At 45.6% G+C, this 18,500-nt stretch overlaps 1 protein-coding gene across 2 annotated transcripts in view; it reads right to left on the reverse strand.

Moving 5' to 3' along the window:
• The window catches only part of METTL25 (methyltransferase like 25), a 624,891-nt gene that overhangs the window by 22,178 nt on the left and 584,213 nt on the right, over nt 1-18,500 (reverse strand). For both annotated transcript variants that reach the window (XM_069228758.1, XM_069228757.1), the window contains one exon: nt 5,165-5,236. In XM_069228758.1, the coding sequence (XP_069084859.1) occupies nt 5,165-5,236 (72 nt within the window). The remainder of the gene's footprint in view (nt 1-5,164; nt 5,237-18,500) is intronic.

Below are 18,500 nucleotides of genomic sequence, written 5' to 3' on the forward strand. Positions count from 1 at the left end.
AAGGCTTCTCCTTCCTATGGTACATTTTGTGGGAATATCTCAAATTAGAATGTTCCTTGGAAAGCAAATTAGATTTGTGAGAGGGAGTCTGCTTAGGCATCTCCCTTGCTGTGGAATAGCTAAGGAAATTATGAGTGAGACACTGAAAGAGAGCTCCAGACCACAAAGAGGATAACAGGAACTAACGAAATCATGCTGGTTGGTGCCTACTATTTCCAGGTGACAATACGTTCAGAAGAGCAGTTGCTGCTGCAGCTGCATGGCACTATCTGGTGGCAATGCAGAATAATTGCTGGGGGAAAAGTTTTCTGGACCAGTCAGGAGCCTGGAAGGACTATTCATGATGTGAATCATTTGCAGGAAGATCTATTCTTCAGAAATTCAGAACTCTAATTTACCTGCGTTTTGGGAACATTTTGGATACCTCCCCTCAGATTTTGAACATTTTGAAGCAAAGGTTAACTCGAGTCAAGGATTTGTTGCCAGATCTTCAACAGTAATATAGGTGAACAATACTGCTAACAATGAGGCCTTCATTTTTTGGGTTGAGCGCTAAGTGCTCTGTCTGGTGTAATCTCTCTATGGGCTTTTAACCACACCCATGTCAAGCCCATCAGTTTGTTTGGTTAGTGAGCTTGCCTTTTAAAATTAGCTTGATTTAATTAATGAAAGGCATGCATACGTCATGCCTTCCCCAGTGTTTAGCCCTCCTCGAGCGCACCAGCAAACTACTGAAAACATACGAGGCTCCATGTTTTCTGCACTATTTTTTCCCTTTATTTCGTGGCAGCCTGATCTCGCTGGGCATTAGTAGACTGCTTTCCATAACATCAACCCTCTTACATGGATATTTGCACTTTTGCCAGTAACATGGTTAACTGCACTTTTGCCGGTTACATGGATAATTGCACTTTTGTCTATATATTTCACTGCGAGCAAACTTCTGTTTCCTTTTGTGTGTCTGCTTTGCACTCATGGTGGCTGTCGGCTACCTTATGTGAAACTGTTTTACTTTTCATTAACAGGTTTTATGGCAAGAAAAGTTTGATTAGGAGTTTACAAAGCTAATAGCTTTAACTCGAGTAAACATGAGACCCATTGCATTGCAAATGCTTTTTTTTTTATTGCATCCAATAGACACAACAGCTAACATCAGCCAGGACTGGTGGCTTTGTCAGTGGCTGTGTTAGCTGTTTAAAATAAATAACAACAATTATGATGCTGAAAAGCTTGAAACAGTTTTCAATCTGAAATCGTGGGTCTGTGAATTGAACATTACTGAGGCCTGTAAAAAGAGTACCAGTCTTAAGATCATCTCCATCATTACGGTCACGTTTATTATATGTTAGACATGTATTGCTCTTTCCTCTCTACATATACTCCAACTGCATCTTACACATTTTTTCTTTACTTTTCCGTCTCTCCTCACTGCACTTCCTCATATCATTTTCACTTTAACACCCCAAAACATACAATGTACCCTCTGTTCTGTAAGCAGTGCATTTTGTAATTTCGCCAAGTCAGTATTTAAACAACTGTATACCTCCTTGTTAGAAATAGGGTCTTTGGTTGGCAGTCAGGTTATCCCCTGTCCAAGCAATAAATCACGCAATAACACAGTATAACACCACCAAAAATACACCACACAGGTTCAGAACAATATAGAATGCTTATCTGAGTAGATTAAGGTAAAAACAATCAAGATTTGATAAATACAAGTTTAAATATCACTTTTGTAATGATAGACTCTTTAGTTCTTAAAAAGCAATACGTGTCTCTTGCAAGCACAAAGTACCTGGTTTTCGTCTAAATTATCGGCACAGGACCTCACAGGAGGAGATGTATGGAAAACGGGGAGGTGCGCATCGGTTTCTCCGGGCGCACACAGACGATGTGTCAATGCTTTTCCACACAGCAAGGGCTTTGCGACAGATTCCAGCGTGCAGACTTGGATCCTCTTCGGGTTGCAGGGTATTTGAACGCCCCGGGAACGATGCAGAGAAATCCTGGGAGTGCAGGGCGAAGTCACAGGAGCTGCGTTGATCCGGTGGGCAGTGTGGGGAAATTTCTGTCGTAATGCTGGTGCTTCACCGATCTCCACTCGGGGAGCCGCTGCGTAATTCTGGTTCAGCATTGGTGTAATTTTCTCACCGCAGGGCAGGCTGTGCGTTGATTCCGGCAGGCTGTGCATCGATTTTCACCACATAAGGAGTTCTTTGCAGAGATTAAGTCTTTTTGGCCCTGAGACTTCAGGAAACAGGAGGCAAGCTCAATCCAAGCCCTTGGAGAACACTTCTCAGCAGAGCCAGAGGGCAGCAAGGCAGCAGGGCAACAGCAAGGCAGCAGTCCTTTACAGCAAAGCAGTCAGGTGAGTCATTTGGGTATCCAGGCAGCTTCTCTTAGCAGGTTGCAGGTTCTGGTTCAGAGTAGCTTTCCCAGTAAGTATCGTGTAGAGAAGTGTGTGCAGAAGTGTCTGAGTTGGTAGGGTCAGAGACTGGTTTAAATACCCAAATGTGCCTTTGAAGAGGGGGAAACTTCAAAGAGTGGCTTAGAAGTGCACAAGGTCCCCTTTTAGTTCCATCCTCTCTGCCAGGGTCCCAGTAGGGGGTTTGGAAGGCCATTATATGAGGGTAGGCCACTGTCCTTTCACATGTAAGTGTCAGGCCCTCCACCCTCTCAGCCCAGGAAGACCCACTCAGTATGCAGATGTGAGCAGGTGTGACTGAGCATCCTGTGTTTGGGGTTGTCTGAGTGAAATGCACAAGGGAGCTGTCAACTAACCTAGCCAGACATGGATTGTAAGGCACACAAGGATTTAAGTGCAGAGAAATGCTCATTTTCTAAAAAGTGGCATTTCTAAAATAGTAATATTAAATCCAACTTCACCGGTCAGCAGGATTTTGTATTACCATTCTGGCAATACTAAATATGACCCTGTTACTCCTTTCAGATCAGAATCTATCACTCAAACAGTATATGAGGATAGCCCTAATGTTAGCCTATGAAAGGAGCAGGCCTTACAGCAGTGAAAAACTAATTTAGGAGTTTTACACTACCAGGACATATAAACTACACAGGTATATGTCCTAACTTTTATCTACATAGCACCCTGCCCTATGGGTCGCCTAGAGCCTACTTTAGAGGTGACTTATATGTAGAAAAAGGGGAGTTTAAGGCTTGGCAAGCACTTTTAAATACCAAGTCGAATTGGCAGTCAAACTGCACACACAGACCTTGCAATGGCAGGCCTGAGACATGGTTAAGGGGCTACTTATGTGGGTGGCACAATCAGTGTTGCAGGCCCACTAGTAGCATTTAATCTACAGGCCCTGAGCACATGTAGTGCACATTACTAGGGACTTGTAAGTAAATTAAATAAGCCAATTGGGTATGAGCCAATGTCACCATGTTTTAAGGGAGAAAGCATATGCACTTTAGCACTGGTTAGCAGTGTAAAGTGTGCAGAGTCCTAAAACCAGCGAAAACAGTGTCAAAAAGTGGAGGGAGGTAGGCAAAAGGTTAAGGGTGACCACCCTAAGGCTGTGAGGTCTAACACCCCTTCACACCCATTTCCAAAGAATCACAGTTGTACTTGAAACACATGGCCATTGTTCCAAACTCAAAACCCATGGTCATTTACACTGCCTAAAGCAAACTTTCACAAATGCAACACCTATTGCATTGCAAATGTGTGTTTGTAGTGGCGCCTCAGCTTAATCCTTCCCAAACACCTGTTACCCAATAGGCACGGAGGGGGTTGGGGCGAGGGGGGAGTTCGAGGTAAAGCTCATGCTTCGGGACAAATAGACAATAGAGAAAAATTAGGCACAAAAATGGGATGAGAACAGTTGTAAGCAAGGGAGAAAGAAACACTAAATACTTTAGAAGGTTGTTTCTAAGTGTTCACCAACGTAAAGAATAAACATATATAGTGAGTGCAATTTTTTTTTGTAATTTCTGCGTTTCGTCAAATTTCTTATGTTTTCCACCCAGCTGCAACCTTTCTTCAAGGAGAAATCGGAAAAACTTTCCTCCGATTTTTTTACGTTTACAAAGAGCAGGGCTGCTTCTACTGTAGCAATACTGAAAGTTGAACATTGGAGATCACTTGTGGTATGTCATGGCTTTACGAAATATAATTTGAGGGATGAACAGATTTCAACCTATAGCTGTTAAAATGAACAACCACACAGATGGATATTTAATTTGCATAACAAAAATGTTTTAACTAATGTCCTTACAACAGCAATTGTAGATGCATTAAGCTCTAGGGGCTAAATCTCTCTTCAACTATACCTTAACAAACATTCATCAGAATCCAGAACAAGCCTATTGATTTAATATGCGTATGTATTTGCATACGCTCTCTTTTGTTGAACACGAATTGCGCAGGCATAAGAGCTAAAGCTTTCTTCAGGGAAACCACAAACTGATTGAATTTCTCAGAGCAAATTTTCTTGTAGCCCGATCCCTAATTTATTAGCGTACTGAGATTCAGCTCACAAAATAAATATCAGCTGGCATAATTCTCCAGTTCAGTCTGGATCTGCAGGGATGAAGTTTCGTAATGAAGTTTTGAACTACAGAAACTTTGCTTCAAAGGCGTTTAGGGTTGGGGCATGAAAAAGACAGTGATACACAGGATGGCATGAAACATTTATTGAACTTAGAAATTAGAAGGTATTTAAATACATTATTGTGTGCATTCCCACTCAGGCAGTACTTGTAAATGTGTCCCTGAAGAAGGTTGAATACCAGTATTTTGCGGGTGGGGAGATAAATGGAATTTCCCATGAGTTAATAGAGATGTAGGGCTTTGGCCACCAGTAAAATAATTACTGGGCAAAATAATTTCCAACGTGCAAATTGACATTTCCACTAAACGTACTGCAAATGATCTGCACTGTGGCCTTAGTAAAAAATAATAATAATAATAATAAAGGAGGATTATCCGTCTATGGTTAGCATAGATTTCCATGACTATGCCGAGCACAATTTAAATCCCAAATCGCAATATACACAAATCATAGGTGTTTGTCTATGATACCCAACTTTTAAGAAATAGTTTGTAATTTGTCCCTTGTACGTCGTAGCAAAACAATCACAACATATGGAATTTGTAGGATCATGCTGTTATTCTTCAAAACGTATTAAGTAATCATACCTGCTCCCTCAGATAGCACAGTCGGTCGAGAAGTATTAGAGCCTCAATGCAAGGAGACAGAACAACTCTCAGCTATAAAAGATTTGATTAGAAAAAATGTGTTAAAATTAGTAAGTTTTCATACAAAGAACTTATGGAGAGAGTAAACCAAAGCGATACCCTGAAAATAGTGCAGACATGTATTCTTTATGTGTTACAGAGAATCAGATATGGAGTAATGATGCTTCTCCATTATCTGTAACATTCATATGTTATTTACATCAAGTTATTTTTCAAGGCTTCAGAAAATGGCACAATAAAATAAGTATAAAAAACATTACTTGCAGCGACACTGAAGAACCATATTGTCAGCTCCACACAGTATAAAACAAGTTCGTTAGCTTCGGTAATGTCTTATCTGATAGAGACTATATCTAACTGCAGATTCCTCACATTAGAATTATCCCTAGGCGTCAGACTGGATCCAGATTTGTTTTTGTTAGCAGTACCCCTGTGCCGGTAGGTGGCATCGTTTGGCTGCATGTGGTGTTGTTGGCATTGTACGAGCCGAAAGTGACGTTCTCAGTGCCTATATAGCACTACCCAGACACGCTGACCTCAGTTTCTTTTCATGACTTTCCACACCAGAAGTGCGAAGCCATGAAGACCACTGACACCTGGTGTGGAAAACTAGGGCCCTGACCAGGATATAACCCTGTGTTAGAAACGGGGTCTCTAGTTGGTAGTGGTTTGCACGCTGTCCAAATAGGGACCCCTCACTCTAGTCAAGGAAAGGGAGTCACACAGCTAAGATAACCCCTTCTCACTCCTTGGTAGGTAGGCACGAGCCCTCACAATTTCATCCCCGGAGGCGGGCCTGCAGACCAATTTCATATGAGGAAATTCTGCAGGACTGAATGGGCAAAATGCCCATCCCGCTGGACCTAACTGCCCAGGCAGAAGTGTTTTGTGAACATGTGCAATGAGGCCACGTTGCTGCCTGGCAGATGCCCAGGACCAGAATGCTGCATGCTAATGCAGTTGTCGTAACTTTGGCTCTGGTGGAATGAGCTCCCAAGAACTCAGGGAGTTGCTTCTTGGCCAATGCGAAGCAGATCTTTATATATAAGACGATTCACCTGGAGATGGTCCGCTTCTGCATTACCCGACCTTTCTTCACTCTGACATACCCTACAAAGTTGAACATCCACCAGGGACTCTCATGTGCAGTCAGGGTAGGGTCCAGATGGTTCGGGTCCATATGGTAGAGTCGCTCCTCCTCCTTGGAGGGATGTGACGCAGCATGATAGATAGGCAATCAAAGCCTCTTAACTCACTATATACCCTGACAAGGTGGTGCTTCACACAGGGGGCTCTTTTCTTTCAAAGTTGGTTACTCCCTTTCACGTAGGCCAATCCAACACTTTGCCTACCCCCCGAGTTCTTGGAAGCTCATTCCACCAGAGCTAAAGTTACGACAACTGCATTAGCAGGCAGCGTTCTGGTCCTGGACATCTGCCAGGCCGCAACGTGGCCTCATTGCACATGTTCACAAAACACTGCTGACTGGACAGGATTTTTGCCCATTCAGTCCTCCAGGATTTCCTCGTCTGAAATTGGTCTGCAGACCCACCTCCAGGGATAATATTGCAAGACTATCTATTCTAAAGTAAGGAATTTGCAGCTTGAAGTCTCTATCATATGAACAAGTTACTTACCTTTGGTAACACCTTATCTGGTAGAGACTATGGCCCTCATTATAACCTTTCGGGCGGCGGAAGCCGCCGGCCAAGGTTTAACCGCCGAGCGGCTGCCAATACGGCCGCAATCCCGCCGGCTGCATTATGAGATCCCTGCTGGGCCGGCGGGGATGTCGGCCGTAATATGGGAGCCGGCGGTGTTGCGGCCGTGCGACGGGTGCAGCTGCACCCATCGCGCTTTTCACTGTCTGCTATGCAGAAAGTGAAAAGCAGGGTGGGGCTGTGCTAGTGGCCCCGCGACTCCCCTTCCTGCCAGCCTTTCCATGGTGGTCTCTACCGCCATGGACAGGCTGGCGGGAAGGGGACTCGTAATCCCCTGGGCAGCGCTGGTGGATTAAAACTGCCGGGACAACCATGGCGGGAAACTGCCGGGACAACCATGGCGGGAAACCGCCGGGACAACCATGGCGGGAAACCGCCGGGACAACCATGGCGGGAAACCGCCGGTCCCGGCGGTGCGACCACGGCTCTACCACCGCGGTCGTAATTCGCCAGATTGTACCGCCAGCCTGTTGGCGGTACAATCGCCGAAACAGCCTTGGCGGTCCTTGACCGCCAGGGTTGGAATGAGGCCCTATATCTAGCTGCAGGTTCCATACAGACCCACCAATCCTCCCCGCTCTGCAGATGGATTTCTAGGGACAGGGTGTTAGACCTGGCAGCTCTTGGCATGGATTCCCCTGTCTTTTCACTTCTGATCTCCTGTTTTTGATTCAGTGCTGAATTTCGTTTTTGCTGGTTTTAGGGCTCTGTGCACTCTACCACTGCTGACTAGTGCTAGCGTGCAAGGGCTCCCTATCTAAATTATATTGGTGATTGGTTTATCTATGATTGGCATATTTGATTTACTACCCTCTGGGCAGATGTTATTGCCATGAGGAAGGCCCTTTTGATAGTCAGTAACCTGAGAGGACAACTATGAAGTGGCTCAAAGGGAACGCATATCAGAAAAGTCTAGTCAAGATTAGGGTCCTTCTGAGGCATGATAAATGGAGACAGAAGGAAAAGGTGCTGGAGACCTTCGTACAACAAGCAACTTGAAGAGGGATGGCTAATCAGGCAACCACAAAAAAGCAGAAAGATAGCCCTTAAGAGTACCCAGAGCAAGGGAGAAAATGAAAAGAAGGAGATCAGGAGGGGAAGAAAGGGGATCAATATATCTTTCTGAACACCATGCTTCATGCCTTTTCTAAAGGCAGACATATACCATCTTGGTGGAGGGACGACTGGCTGCCAAGATGACATCCCAGACTGCGGGAGGAAGGTAGCAAGTTGTAAAAGTGGGAACAAGCAGCCCACATGAAAGGCATATGGCCTCAGGAAACTCTTGTAACTGGGCAGGGGTCGCTCAGGCTCATGGAAACCTGAGGAGGCACAGAGACAACCTAGGCGCTGGCTCTACTGTGAGCCAGGCCCCAATACACAATATCTCTCTTCTTGTCAGCAGACGACAAGGAGAAGTCAACAAACTCTTTGGCTTCTTCTTCCAGTGGGACTCATCCGAGTGACCTGACGACTTCGAGTGTGACGTAGATCTTGGGCTCTGCAACCGCTCCCAGGACCTTCCTCTAAATCAGGATCTGGATTGTCGTATCGTCACACGAGCTGCCAGGAGATTGAGGAATCACTCCCTCAAGCCTTTCGGGTTCATGGTGCAGCAGTTTGTGAAGGTCATTGGGTCGGGTACTAGGCACAAGAGGCATACAAAAAGCGGGCCCATCACAGACATGGACAGGTGATAGGAATTGCAGGGCTTGCAGCTGGCATTTCTGGAGGCCATCCCTGCACACCAGGAGGCAAAACAACTTGAAAAGAGTTGACAAAATGTTGAAAAAAGTTAGTAAAAAAACCAACTAAGCGTAGCTTTTTGCTGGATCTGTGCTGACTGGTACTGAAAGAAAAGAACTGATGTCAGCACACCTGGAGGGTGCCTCCATAGGCACCCCAAACATCACTTTGTGTGGACGATGCAGATGTAGCCACATAGAGTAGAACAACACAACCTACTGGCAGGGATACCGCTCACAAAAAAATTACTCAGATCCAGTCTGATGCCTGGAGGTAATTCTAAAGTAAGGAATCTACAGCTAGAAGTTTCCATCAGATGTGTCTGACCAAATACAGACATTACACTATCAGATAAGGCCAGCTTATCCAAGTATCGTAACTGGGGCACAAGTCCATTAGGAACATAGAATAAACACTGTTGAGATTTGCATGGTTTGAATACGGTGGCCAGAGGAAAGACAAAAAAAAGTTCATTATCAAGGACCAGAAGAAGGCATCTTTCAGGTAATGCTTCCCATTCTCACCTAAGACATGAAGTGAGTGAACATGGATGCATTAACTATTACAGCAAGTTACGAGTCAGGCACCGAAATGGCTAACACCATATTTAACAGTTCAGTGGAGGTATGCGCTTACTAAACCAATATATCAATCAGCATGAAAAGAAGTCTAAGAAATATATACATTTGATTAGAAAGATTAAGTAAGAAATAATGCTTAAAATGGAGAGAGGCAGCAACCGTTCGAAAATGTATGGCGTCCGATCAGATATTAAGGGGATTGTAAATTTGCATGTTTTCATAATTTGGAAAATTCAGGTGATAAAGTGATTAACACATGGAACGATAAACTTGTACAATCTTTGATGACAGGGCTGGAATTGTAGAACCTTTATGTAGAATTAGTGTTCATGCTATTGTGACAAATTAGGTTGTTGGGTGAGTTGTGGATGAACGCTTATCAAGCAACAGCCACTATCATTGTCAGGGTGAACCACCAAAGTCACTAAATTAACCTGTGCTTAACCTCAGAAAGCTTGGTTCAAAAGCAGTTAAGCTTAGATTAGAGGCAATATTTAAGTGTTTATGCAGCACTCAAACAGTAATAAAATGACATCACAATAGAAGAAAATCCCACACTAATTTAGAAAAATAGAATAACATTTAACAAATGATTTCACACCAAAACAACAAAAATCCAATAAATTATGAAATTTAAAATATTTTAGTAAAATCTAGCAACTAAAAGATCAAAGTGCCAACCACCAACATCTAATCGCATGAGAGCGGGGCAAAGTCAAAAGTTATGGTCAATCAAAAATGAGTGTGGTCTGGATACAAGAGGGGGATTTTTTCAGACTTGGAAGAAGTTTTAAAACAAAATTTCTTAGAAGGTAAACTTCAGCGGGGCAAGGCAGTCGTCCGTGTACGAGGAGGAAGCATTCTTGTCAAAGAGTCGCTGGATGAAGCTGAAGTGAAGATTTCTACATTTGGACTTAGGGACTCATTGCGAGTTTGCCGGCCTGACGGTAAGACCATTGTGGTGGCGGTCACCAAAAGACAGCCAAGTTGGCGATCATATGACCGCTGGTTTACGAGTCACAACATGAACACTGCCAAAAACAGCCACATTTCCAAAATCGCCAGGACACTGGAGGACGGAAAAGAGGCAGTTCCACCACCAGCACCGCAACCTGACAAAAATCCTCTCATCAAATTACGATCCACAAATCACGACAACAGTACTTCCATGGCAGAAAACCATTGGTGGCGCGAACAGCGGCAGAGTCAACTCACTTCAGTCAGAACACAACACCACATTGGATAGTTTGAATACCCAACAACTGACACATCCACCCACCCAACACACCTACACACTGCGCTATAAAACACAACCCTACTCAACCCACAATACTTTGCAATCAGATAGGTCATTCACAGATAGAGACGAGAAAAAATAAAGAGAAATAGCAAAACAAACAATAGGCACCCCTACACATTTCACTCAGCACTCACCCTACATCACCACAGCATTCACATTACACACATGACTAGCACTCACAATCCACAACCACCATCACCCACTCACATCACAGCACCTACACCTCACCATATTACAGACACTGCACCCTTTCACTTACAACACCCCACACACCCTCTCCACAACCACCACCATGTCCCCATAAAAACACCCATGTTTCACTGATGATGAGTTGAGGGTCATGGTGGATGAAATTGTAAGGGTAGAGCCACACCTGTTCAGAGCAAAGGGGAAACAAACATCTATTGACAGGAAAATGGAGTTGTGGCAAAGAATAGTCGACAGGGTCACTTCTGTAGGGAGTTATCCACGTACAAGGAAAGACATCAGGAAAAGGTGGAACGACCTATGGGGGAAGGTGCATTCCATGGCATCCAGGCACCAGCTAGCTATATAGAAGACTGGCGATGGGCACCCACCTTCTTCCCCAACTTTCACATCATGGGAGAAAAAGGTCTTGAACATCCTGTATCCTAAGGGCCTGACAGGAATACCTGGGGGAGGGGAGTCTGGTAAGTACCCCCAGCATTCATGTCACAAAATACTCCTGTCCTGCATGCTCCCTCACCACCTCAACCCACCCCAATTAACATCCACCCACTACACCGATGTCCAAATCACTTAATTCCTCTCTGGCATGCCACATCGCCACTGAACTCCTCTGGCCTCACAGTCCTTGGAAATGGCATGTGCACTACTGGCTAATCATATCACTACAACTCCCAGAATGCAACATACCATCATTGTGAAAACATGGAATGTGCACAAGACATCATGTCATGCATGTGTAACTAATTTACCATACACACCATCTTGATTGTACTAGCATGGAACAGTACATGGCAATGACAGCAATGCAATGGCCCACTCACACCTACAACCCAGGCAATCCACAGTTATAGCTGTGTGACCAACAATATTAGTCATTGATTAAAGAGCCCAAGCTACTAATGTACTCACCTGGCTTGGCAAGTCAGATGGTTGAGTTGATGCACATGCAGTGCATCCAGATACAGGTCAATGTCCCTTGCTTACTCACATACTGTGTTCCTACATGAACACCATAGTGCTTTGTACAGGTCTAATTTGTGCCATCTAGCCTGCCTGCCTGTTCACTAGGTAACGAAAGTAAACAGCCACGTCCACAGTAAGACAATATTAGATGCCATCAGCAGTACAATCACTACCAACCTAGTATTAAATTACAGGGGGTACGGAAATCAAGTCAAAGAATTGTATGTGCAGCTAAGGTATGCTGTGCAGCAGCTGTCAATGTCATTGCAGGGAATCATGTTAAGGCACTGTCTGCATCTCACACAAAAGCAACAATATACTCATTTTTAACCTGAACTCTGTGTCTCACTCCCTCCACAAGTAACCCTGCCATTGCCACCATGGAGAGGACACCAGAGACTGTCACCCCCCTCTGGATGAAGTTCCCCAGTGAGTACAACACCCTTGGATGTCTGGACACTGACGAACAATCTGGCCCATCTGGGACACCTGGTCAATCAACCACTCCCTGCCTCACCCTGCCCACGTCAACTCCTCCCAGCCCTGGCAACCATTTGCCCCAAACCTGTGTCCCAAGCACTGTAACATCTATTGTGTGCCCCACAGTACAAGTACCTGAGTCTAACCTTGCCACCCCTGACAATGATGGACCTGCAACCACTGGGAGTGGACACACTGTGCCAGGGACACGGGCATGTGGGGGCAGGGTGTGTGGGAGGGATGCTGTGGGCCAGACGATGGGGCCTCCAAGGGACACAACTGACCAGGAAATCATCTCCCAAGTCTTGGGAGCCTACCAAAGTTACCAAGGCATGATGGGCCAAGTCATCACCATGTTGGGGGAAACTCAAACACTGCAGAGGGACCACCACCAGGAGGTCATGGTGCAGTGGCAGGCAAAAAATGCCCACCTGGCTTCAATTGCAGGGGGTGCTGAGGGACCTTAATACGACCCAGATTAGGTTTTGTAACCCACATTTAGCCCCTTCCACTAGCAATGAAATATCAGCCCCTTCCACATCTGCAGCTGCTAATGGAATGGAGGCCCTGCCAGAGGAAGGGCATGCCTTAGACACCCAGACATCCAGCAGGAGGTGAGGACAAGACCAGACCCACTGCCAAGAAGTAAACCTCTCCTGAACTGTTCCCCTTCTGTGCCACAGATACACCCTGTTGACTATTCTGAGTCCTAACTCCATTTTCCCATGGTACAAGGGACTGGACTTGTGTATCCAACTTGTGTAGCAGCCACCCTGATGATGTCATCCACCATGACTTCACCCATCACATATTTTTCATTTAATTCCTTTTATAGTCACAGATATTCTTTTTATATGCACAATAGATTAAGCTTGAACACAGGTCCTGCGAATGTGTCTTTTATCATCCATGTATCAAAGTCATGCATGCCAACTCTGGTCTGATTATGTGCCTTTGTATTGTACACCCATTGGTAAAGACAGCAAACAGAGACTCCATCAGCAGGAGACTCATTTCAAAAGAAATGAAACAGGACAGATTTCCAAGAAGTTGATATTTACTTCTACACACATTTATAGGTAGAATTGCAAACAGTGCATAGAGCATGACTGCGAGTAGCATCAGGATGTATGCTAAGGTGTCACAGATTGCCAACACAGGACACAGAAGTCAGGGCCATGGTACACTTCATACAAGGCAGGAGACACACTGATAGCTCTTCTGTATCACCTGGTATGCCACAACACATACCCTTATCATAGCTTCAAAATAATATATACCATGGAACATACTTAGATGTTTACTGAAGTACCCAGTCCTGAAACCTTTCATTTACATTGGTCCCATACCCGTAGGGTGGTCACTCACCTATGTCAGTTTACAGTGACATGCACTTTGGTCTGCAAAGTATGAACACAATGACAGCTAGGTCCAATGTAGCTCACAAACAACTACACCTATTGTGATGCAATAGCCTATGTTACAACATTTAAACAAGCCAGACACATATCCAGACACAATATACACAATTTGACAACCTCCTGTACCAAACAGGTGAAAGAAACAGGAATACACTTTTCCACCCCAGAGTCCGGATGGTCTAACAATCTCGGTTACACCCCATTTACACAACACAAATATCACCTAGTTTCAGTCTCTTGCTTCATCTTCCTCTGGCTCTTCATCACTTGGCATTTCTGCATTTCCACCCAGAGGTACTGCAGCCTCCCCCTCAACGGGTATCAATCGGATCGGACATCTCAGGGTGAGATTGTGCCTTCAGGAGCCCAAAAGTCCCCTCAACTACACGCCTTGTCCTCCCCTGGGCCTCATTGTAGCAGACTTCCCCTGGCGTGGTTGGGTACCTCACTGGTGTCAACAGCCAAGGACGGTTTGGATTTCCAGAATCACATGTGAACAAAATGGTAGAACAACACAAACATGTATCTGGGATATGCAACATTGTGATGGCAGGAAACATACATTGCAAACACACATTCCAATTGTAACTTACCGACCAGCCAGGCCCTCTCTGTGTAGAGTTGTGTCATTCGCAGTGGGACATTGCTGTTCCGCATGATGAAGGAATCATGGACTGATCCTGGATACTTTGCTGTGACTTGTGAAATGTACTAGTCTGCCAGACACACCGCCTGAACGTTGATGGAGTGGTAGTTTTTCCCGCTCCTATGCACCTGTTCATTGACACTGGGGGAAACCAAGGCTACATGGGTGTCATCAATGGCTCCAATCACATGTGGAGTATGTCCATTACATAAAACTCTGCCTTTCACATAGGCCTAATCAGCTCTTTATGCAAACCTGATGTAGCTGTCCAGGTGTTTCAACAATGCACACAGTACATCCTTCAAAACCAGAGTGCACATGAGCTGAGACATCACTGCAGTGAGAGCCACTGAAAGGAGCCAGTGGCCAGGAAGTGTAGCACTGACAAGACTTGAATAATGGGAGGTATGCCATAGGGATTGCGAATGGCAGGCAACAGATCTGGCTCCAACTGTTTACAAAGATCCACAATACTAGGACAATTCAGACGATATGTCTGCATGATATGTCTTTCCTTCATGGTGTGCAGGTCTACTAGTGGACGGTGCACTGGTGGTCATCTTCCTCTCTTCGTGGCAGGGTAACTATGTAAAAACATGTAAACAGAGTATGTGACATGCAGCATGCTCCATCAAATACAGTTAAAAAAAATTACACATACCTAACAGCTGTCGAGGATGGCTACTACCTCTGACACATACAGTACAGCACATACCTATGGATCTGATTACACCCTCCTCGGCCCACGTTGTCTCAACTAAATATGGGATTACACTTAATAATTCACCTGTTACTGTGCATGTTTGTAAGACGAATCATTTAGACATATGTCACACATATATTGGGACATTATTGATAAGTTCAAAACACATAGGAACCTCTGAGTAGTTGAACATTACAGTCACCACAGGTCCTCCAACAACACTGCATTGACAGCACGGATGCACAAAAAGTCATCTAGACAGGAGTGCTGGACTAACAGATGTACTGCACAATATGGGGTATAGTTAATGACACAGATCATTTTACACTTCCATACATGAAATGTGTTTAAAATGGCAGGGACCTGACCTACTTTACTGGACATGTGGAAGTGACCCAAGTCTGCTGGCGGAAGTCGTCATGGCGTGAGGCAGTCACAACCGCCTTGTAATTTGCCACTGAAACAGATTGCTGTCTTTGGCGGACTTGGGCCAGTGGCAATGTCCGCTGGCGGTGACGGTCATGATGTATGTGGCAGACGTGACCGCCATCTTCTGCAGCATTGTTCACTTGACTACTGACACTGCTGTCAGCAAGACCTCTGCGAACTGAGCTGTTGTGTACTGCCTCTGGGAGCTATCATGCCACGTCCTGCAGGTGACAGGTTCCCTGCCTTCAACCCTCAAGAGATGGACAAGCTCATGGAGAAGGTCCTATCCCTGTATGAACAGCTATATGGTGCACCAGAGGAGCAGGTGAATACAATGTCGTACCAATGTGTGATCGGTGTGATAAATTAATGTGTACCGTTTATATAGACTAGTGACGGTGTTGATGCACAAACAGTGTGAGCTGAGAGGATGAGATTGTGTGACTACTTGCTGTTACTGATGCGTTTTGTCCACTACTATTGGTATGGTGAGTGTGGACATGACTTTCTCCTTTTGTCACTGTCATCCATGCAGGTCAACACCCATCAGAAGAAGGGAATCTAGCGTGCTATCACCAAGCAAATGCGGCAGAGCACCCACTGTAGTAAGCGGTGGGAGGACCTGAGACGCTGGGCCTGCAAGACCGCAGAGGGCCAGCTGGAGGGAGGGGTGCTCGTCAGAACTTGACCCCCCTAATGGCCCGCATTTTGGCAGTGGCCTACCCTGAGGAAGATGGGCGTTTGAGGGCAGCACAGCAGTCACAAGGGGTTAAGTACGGACAGAACCTGTGTACTTGCCACTCATAGTTTACTGTATGCTGTATATGTATTTCAGCTGCAAAGATGTAGGTGCTACAGGTATGTTGACTACTGGAAATACATGGTACTTGAGTAGCCAATATGCAGACACAGATGTGACTATTGTAATATACATGGATACATGTTGATCATCTGTAAGTAGCAAATTGTATGACTGTATGTGGAGATGCACATGTGACTGAGTCATATGTGTGACTCTATTCAGCCATATATAATTCTTCCCTCATGTGTCATTCTTCCCACCTAGTGTCCCCAAGGCCATTCATCCAACTGGTGAGTCATGTTGCTATAAGGTATCTGACTACTCGTATTTCACAGGGTCTGCTCTATGTGCAACATTTGGTCTGACAGATGAGTTACAGGGCCAAGTAATCCGGTGTCCTGAAATATTTGTACAATGCATGTGAGGCTGTCATCCTAAGCTGGCTTTTGTTGTGGCCAACTTTGTACTGTCCCTATGAGGTTTGTGGATGTGTCCCCATCATCATGTCATATTCATACAATGGGAATTGTTAAGTTTGCTAACAGTAGACATCCTACAATATGGAACTCATGTAGTCCATCAGACCTTCACATTTCATGGTATATCATTGCAATGTTTGCAAATGAACTTGTATCCAAATGTGTTTGTTGTGGGGAAGGCAAGTGGCTAGGCTGCTTATCCCTTAGCCCATGTGTATTGTCCAATCTAGATAGGCCAATGGCATGCCTATATGAGTACAACATATGCTATTTGCTCCCTACATCATGTGTCAATAGATACTTCATGTCTGAATATATTTTGTTGCATCATTCTTCCCAGACGTACCTTAGCTGATCTGAGCCTGTTAGGACAGTTATGGTTATGCTCATTTCTGCCTGAGTTGATGGTGTAGCAGATGTTCCATATCACATAAACCTGTAGGTGTTGTGGGATATGTTGTAGGTGAAATAGCTGTCCTCTAGGTGGAATGTGTCACTCATGGGTACACTGGTTATCAGTTGTGTAAGTGCTAACTGTGTACTTAGGTAGTGAGGATCACATGGCAAGACAGTTGTTAGTGATGTAGGTGTTTTAAAGTTATCATGTAGTGGCTTCTATTCAGCATGTCTGGTGGAATGATATAAGCCCTTCAAGCAAAATGTATGGTATACATAGTTTTGTTGCAGTAGCAATGCTCCCTGTGGTTGTTTGCGGGTGTATCATATGTGCTAGGTAGCCCCTAAACTGCAGTACATAGAGTTAGTGTATATGTGACTATGGTGGTCATTCCAACCCTGGCGGTCCATGACTGCCGGGTTGGAGGACCGCGGGAGCTCCGCCGACAGGCCGGCGGTGCTCCAATGGGCATTCCGACCGCGGCGGTAAAGCCGCGGTCGGACCGGCAACACTGGCGGTCTCCCGCCAGTGTACCGCCGCCCATTGGAATCCTCCAAGGCGGCGCAGCTAGCTGCGCCGCCGAGGGGATTCCGACCCCCCCTACCGCCATCCAGTTCCCGGCGGTCCGCCCGCCGGGAACCGGATGGCGGTAGGGGGGGTCGCGGGGCCCCTGGGGGCCCCTGCAGTGCCCATGCCACTGGCATGGGCACTGCAGGGGCCCCCGTAAGAGGGCCCCTAAATGTATTTCACTGTCTGCTGCGCAGACAGTGAAATACGCGACGGGTGCAACTGCACCCGTCGCACAGCTTCCACTCCGCCGGCTCGATTCCGAGCCGGCTTCATCGTGGAAGCCTCTTTCCCGCTGGGCTGGCGGGCGGCCTGAAGGCGGCCGCCCGCCAGCCCAGCGGGAAAGTCAGAATTACCGCCGCGGTCTTTCGACCGCGGAACGGTAACCTGACGGCGGGACTTTGGCGGGCGGCCTCCGCCGCCCGCCAAGGTCAGAATGAGGGCCTATGTATCTGATTAGTGGGTGCAGAAGCACCTGATGAATCTATATCTAGTCTTTAGATAGATGTTTCCCAGACACGTACTGTGAGTTAGTTATATCCACTGTATGGAAATGACACATGTAGTGTAGTCCTCAGAAAATTATGCCATTGTGTAAGTAATGTACAAAATGATCAGTTACACATGTGATTGGAAGTCAAGATGCTGTGACGAATGTGAAGTGTGATGACTTACCTTTCATGGAACATGACTTCTGGTGATGGAATGGGCAGGTTTGGAGTCAGAGTAGGTATGATATTGTGTTATCAGTCCCTGCATTTCCTTAGACTGATTTTATGATGGACAGTGATGAGCTGTATGGGGATACACCTCTTGGTTTAGCCAATCCAT

The sequence above is a fragment of the Pleurodeles waltl genome, chromosome 4_1 (genome assembly GCF_031143425.1).
Source record: "Pleurodeles waltl isolate 20211129_DDA chromosome 4_1, aPleWal1.hap1.20221129, whole genome shotgun sequence".
NCBI lineage: Eukaryota > Metazoa > Chordata > Amphibia > Caudata > Salamandridae > Pleurodeles > Pleurodeles waltl.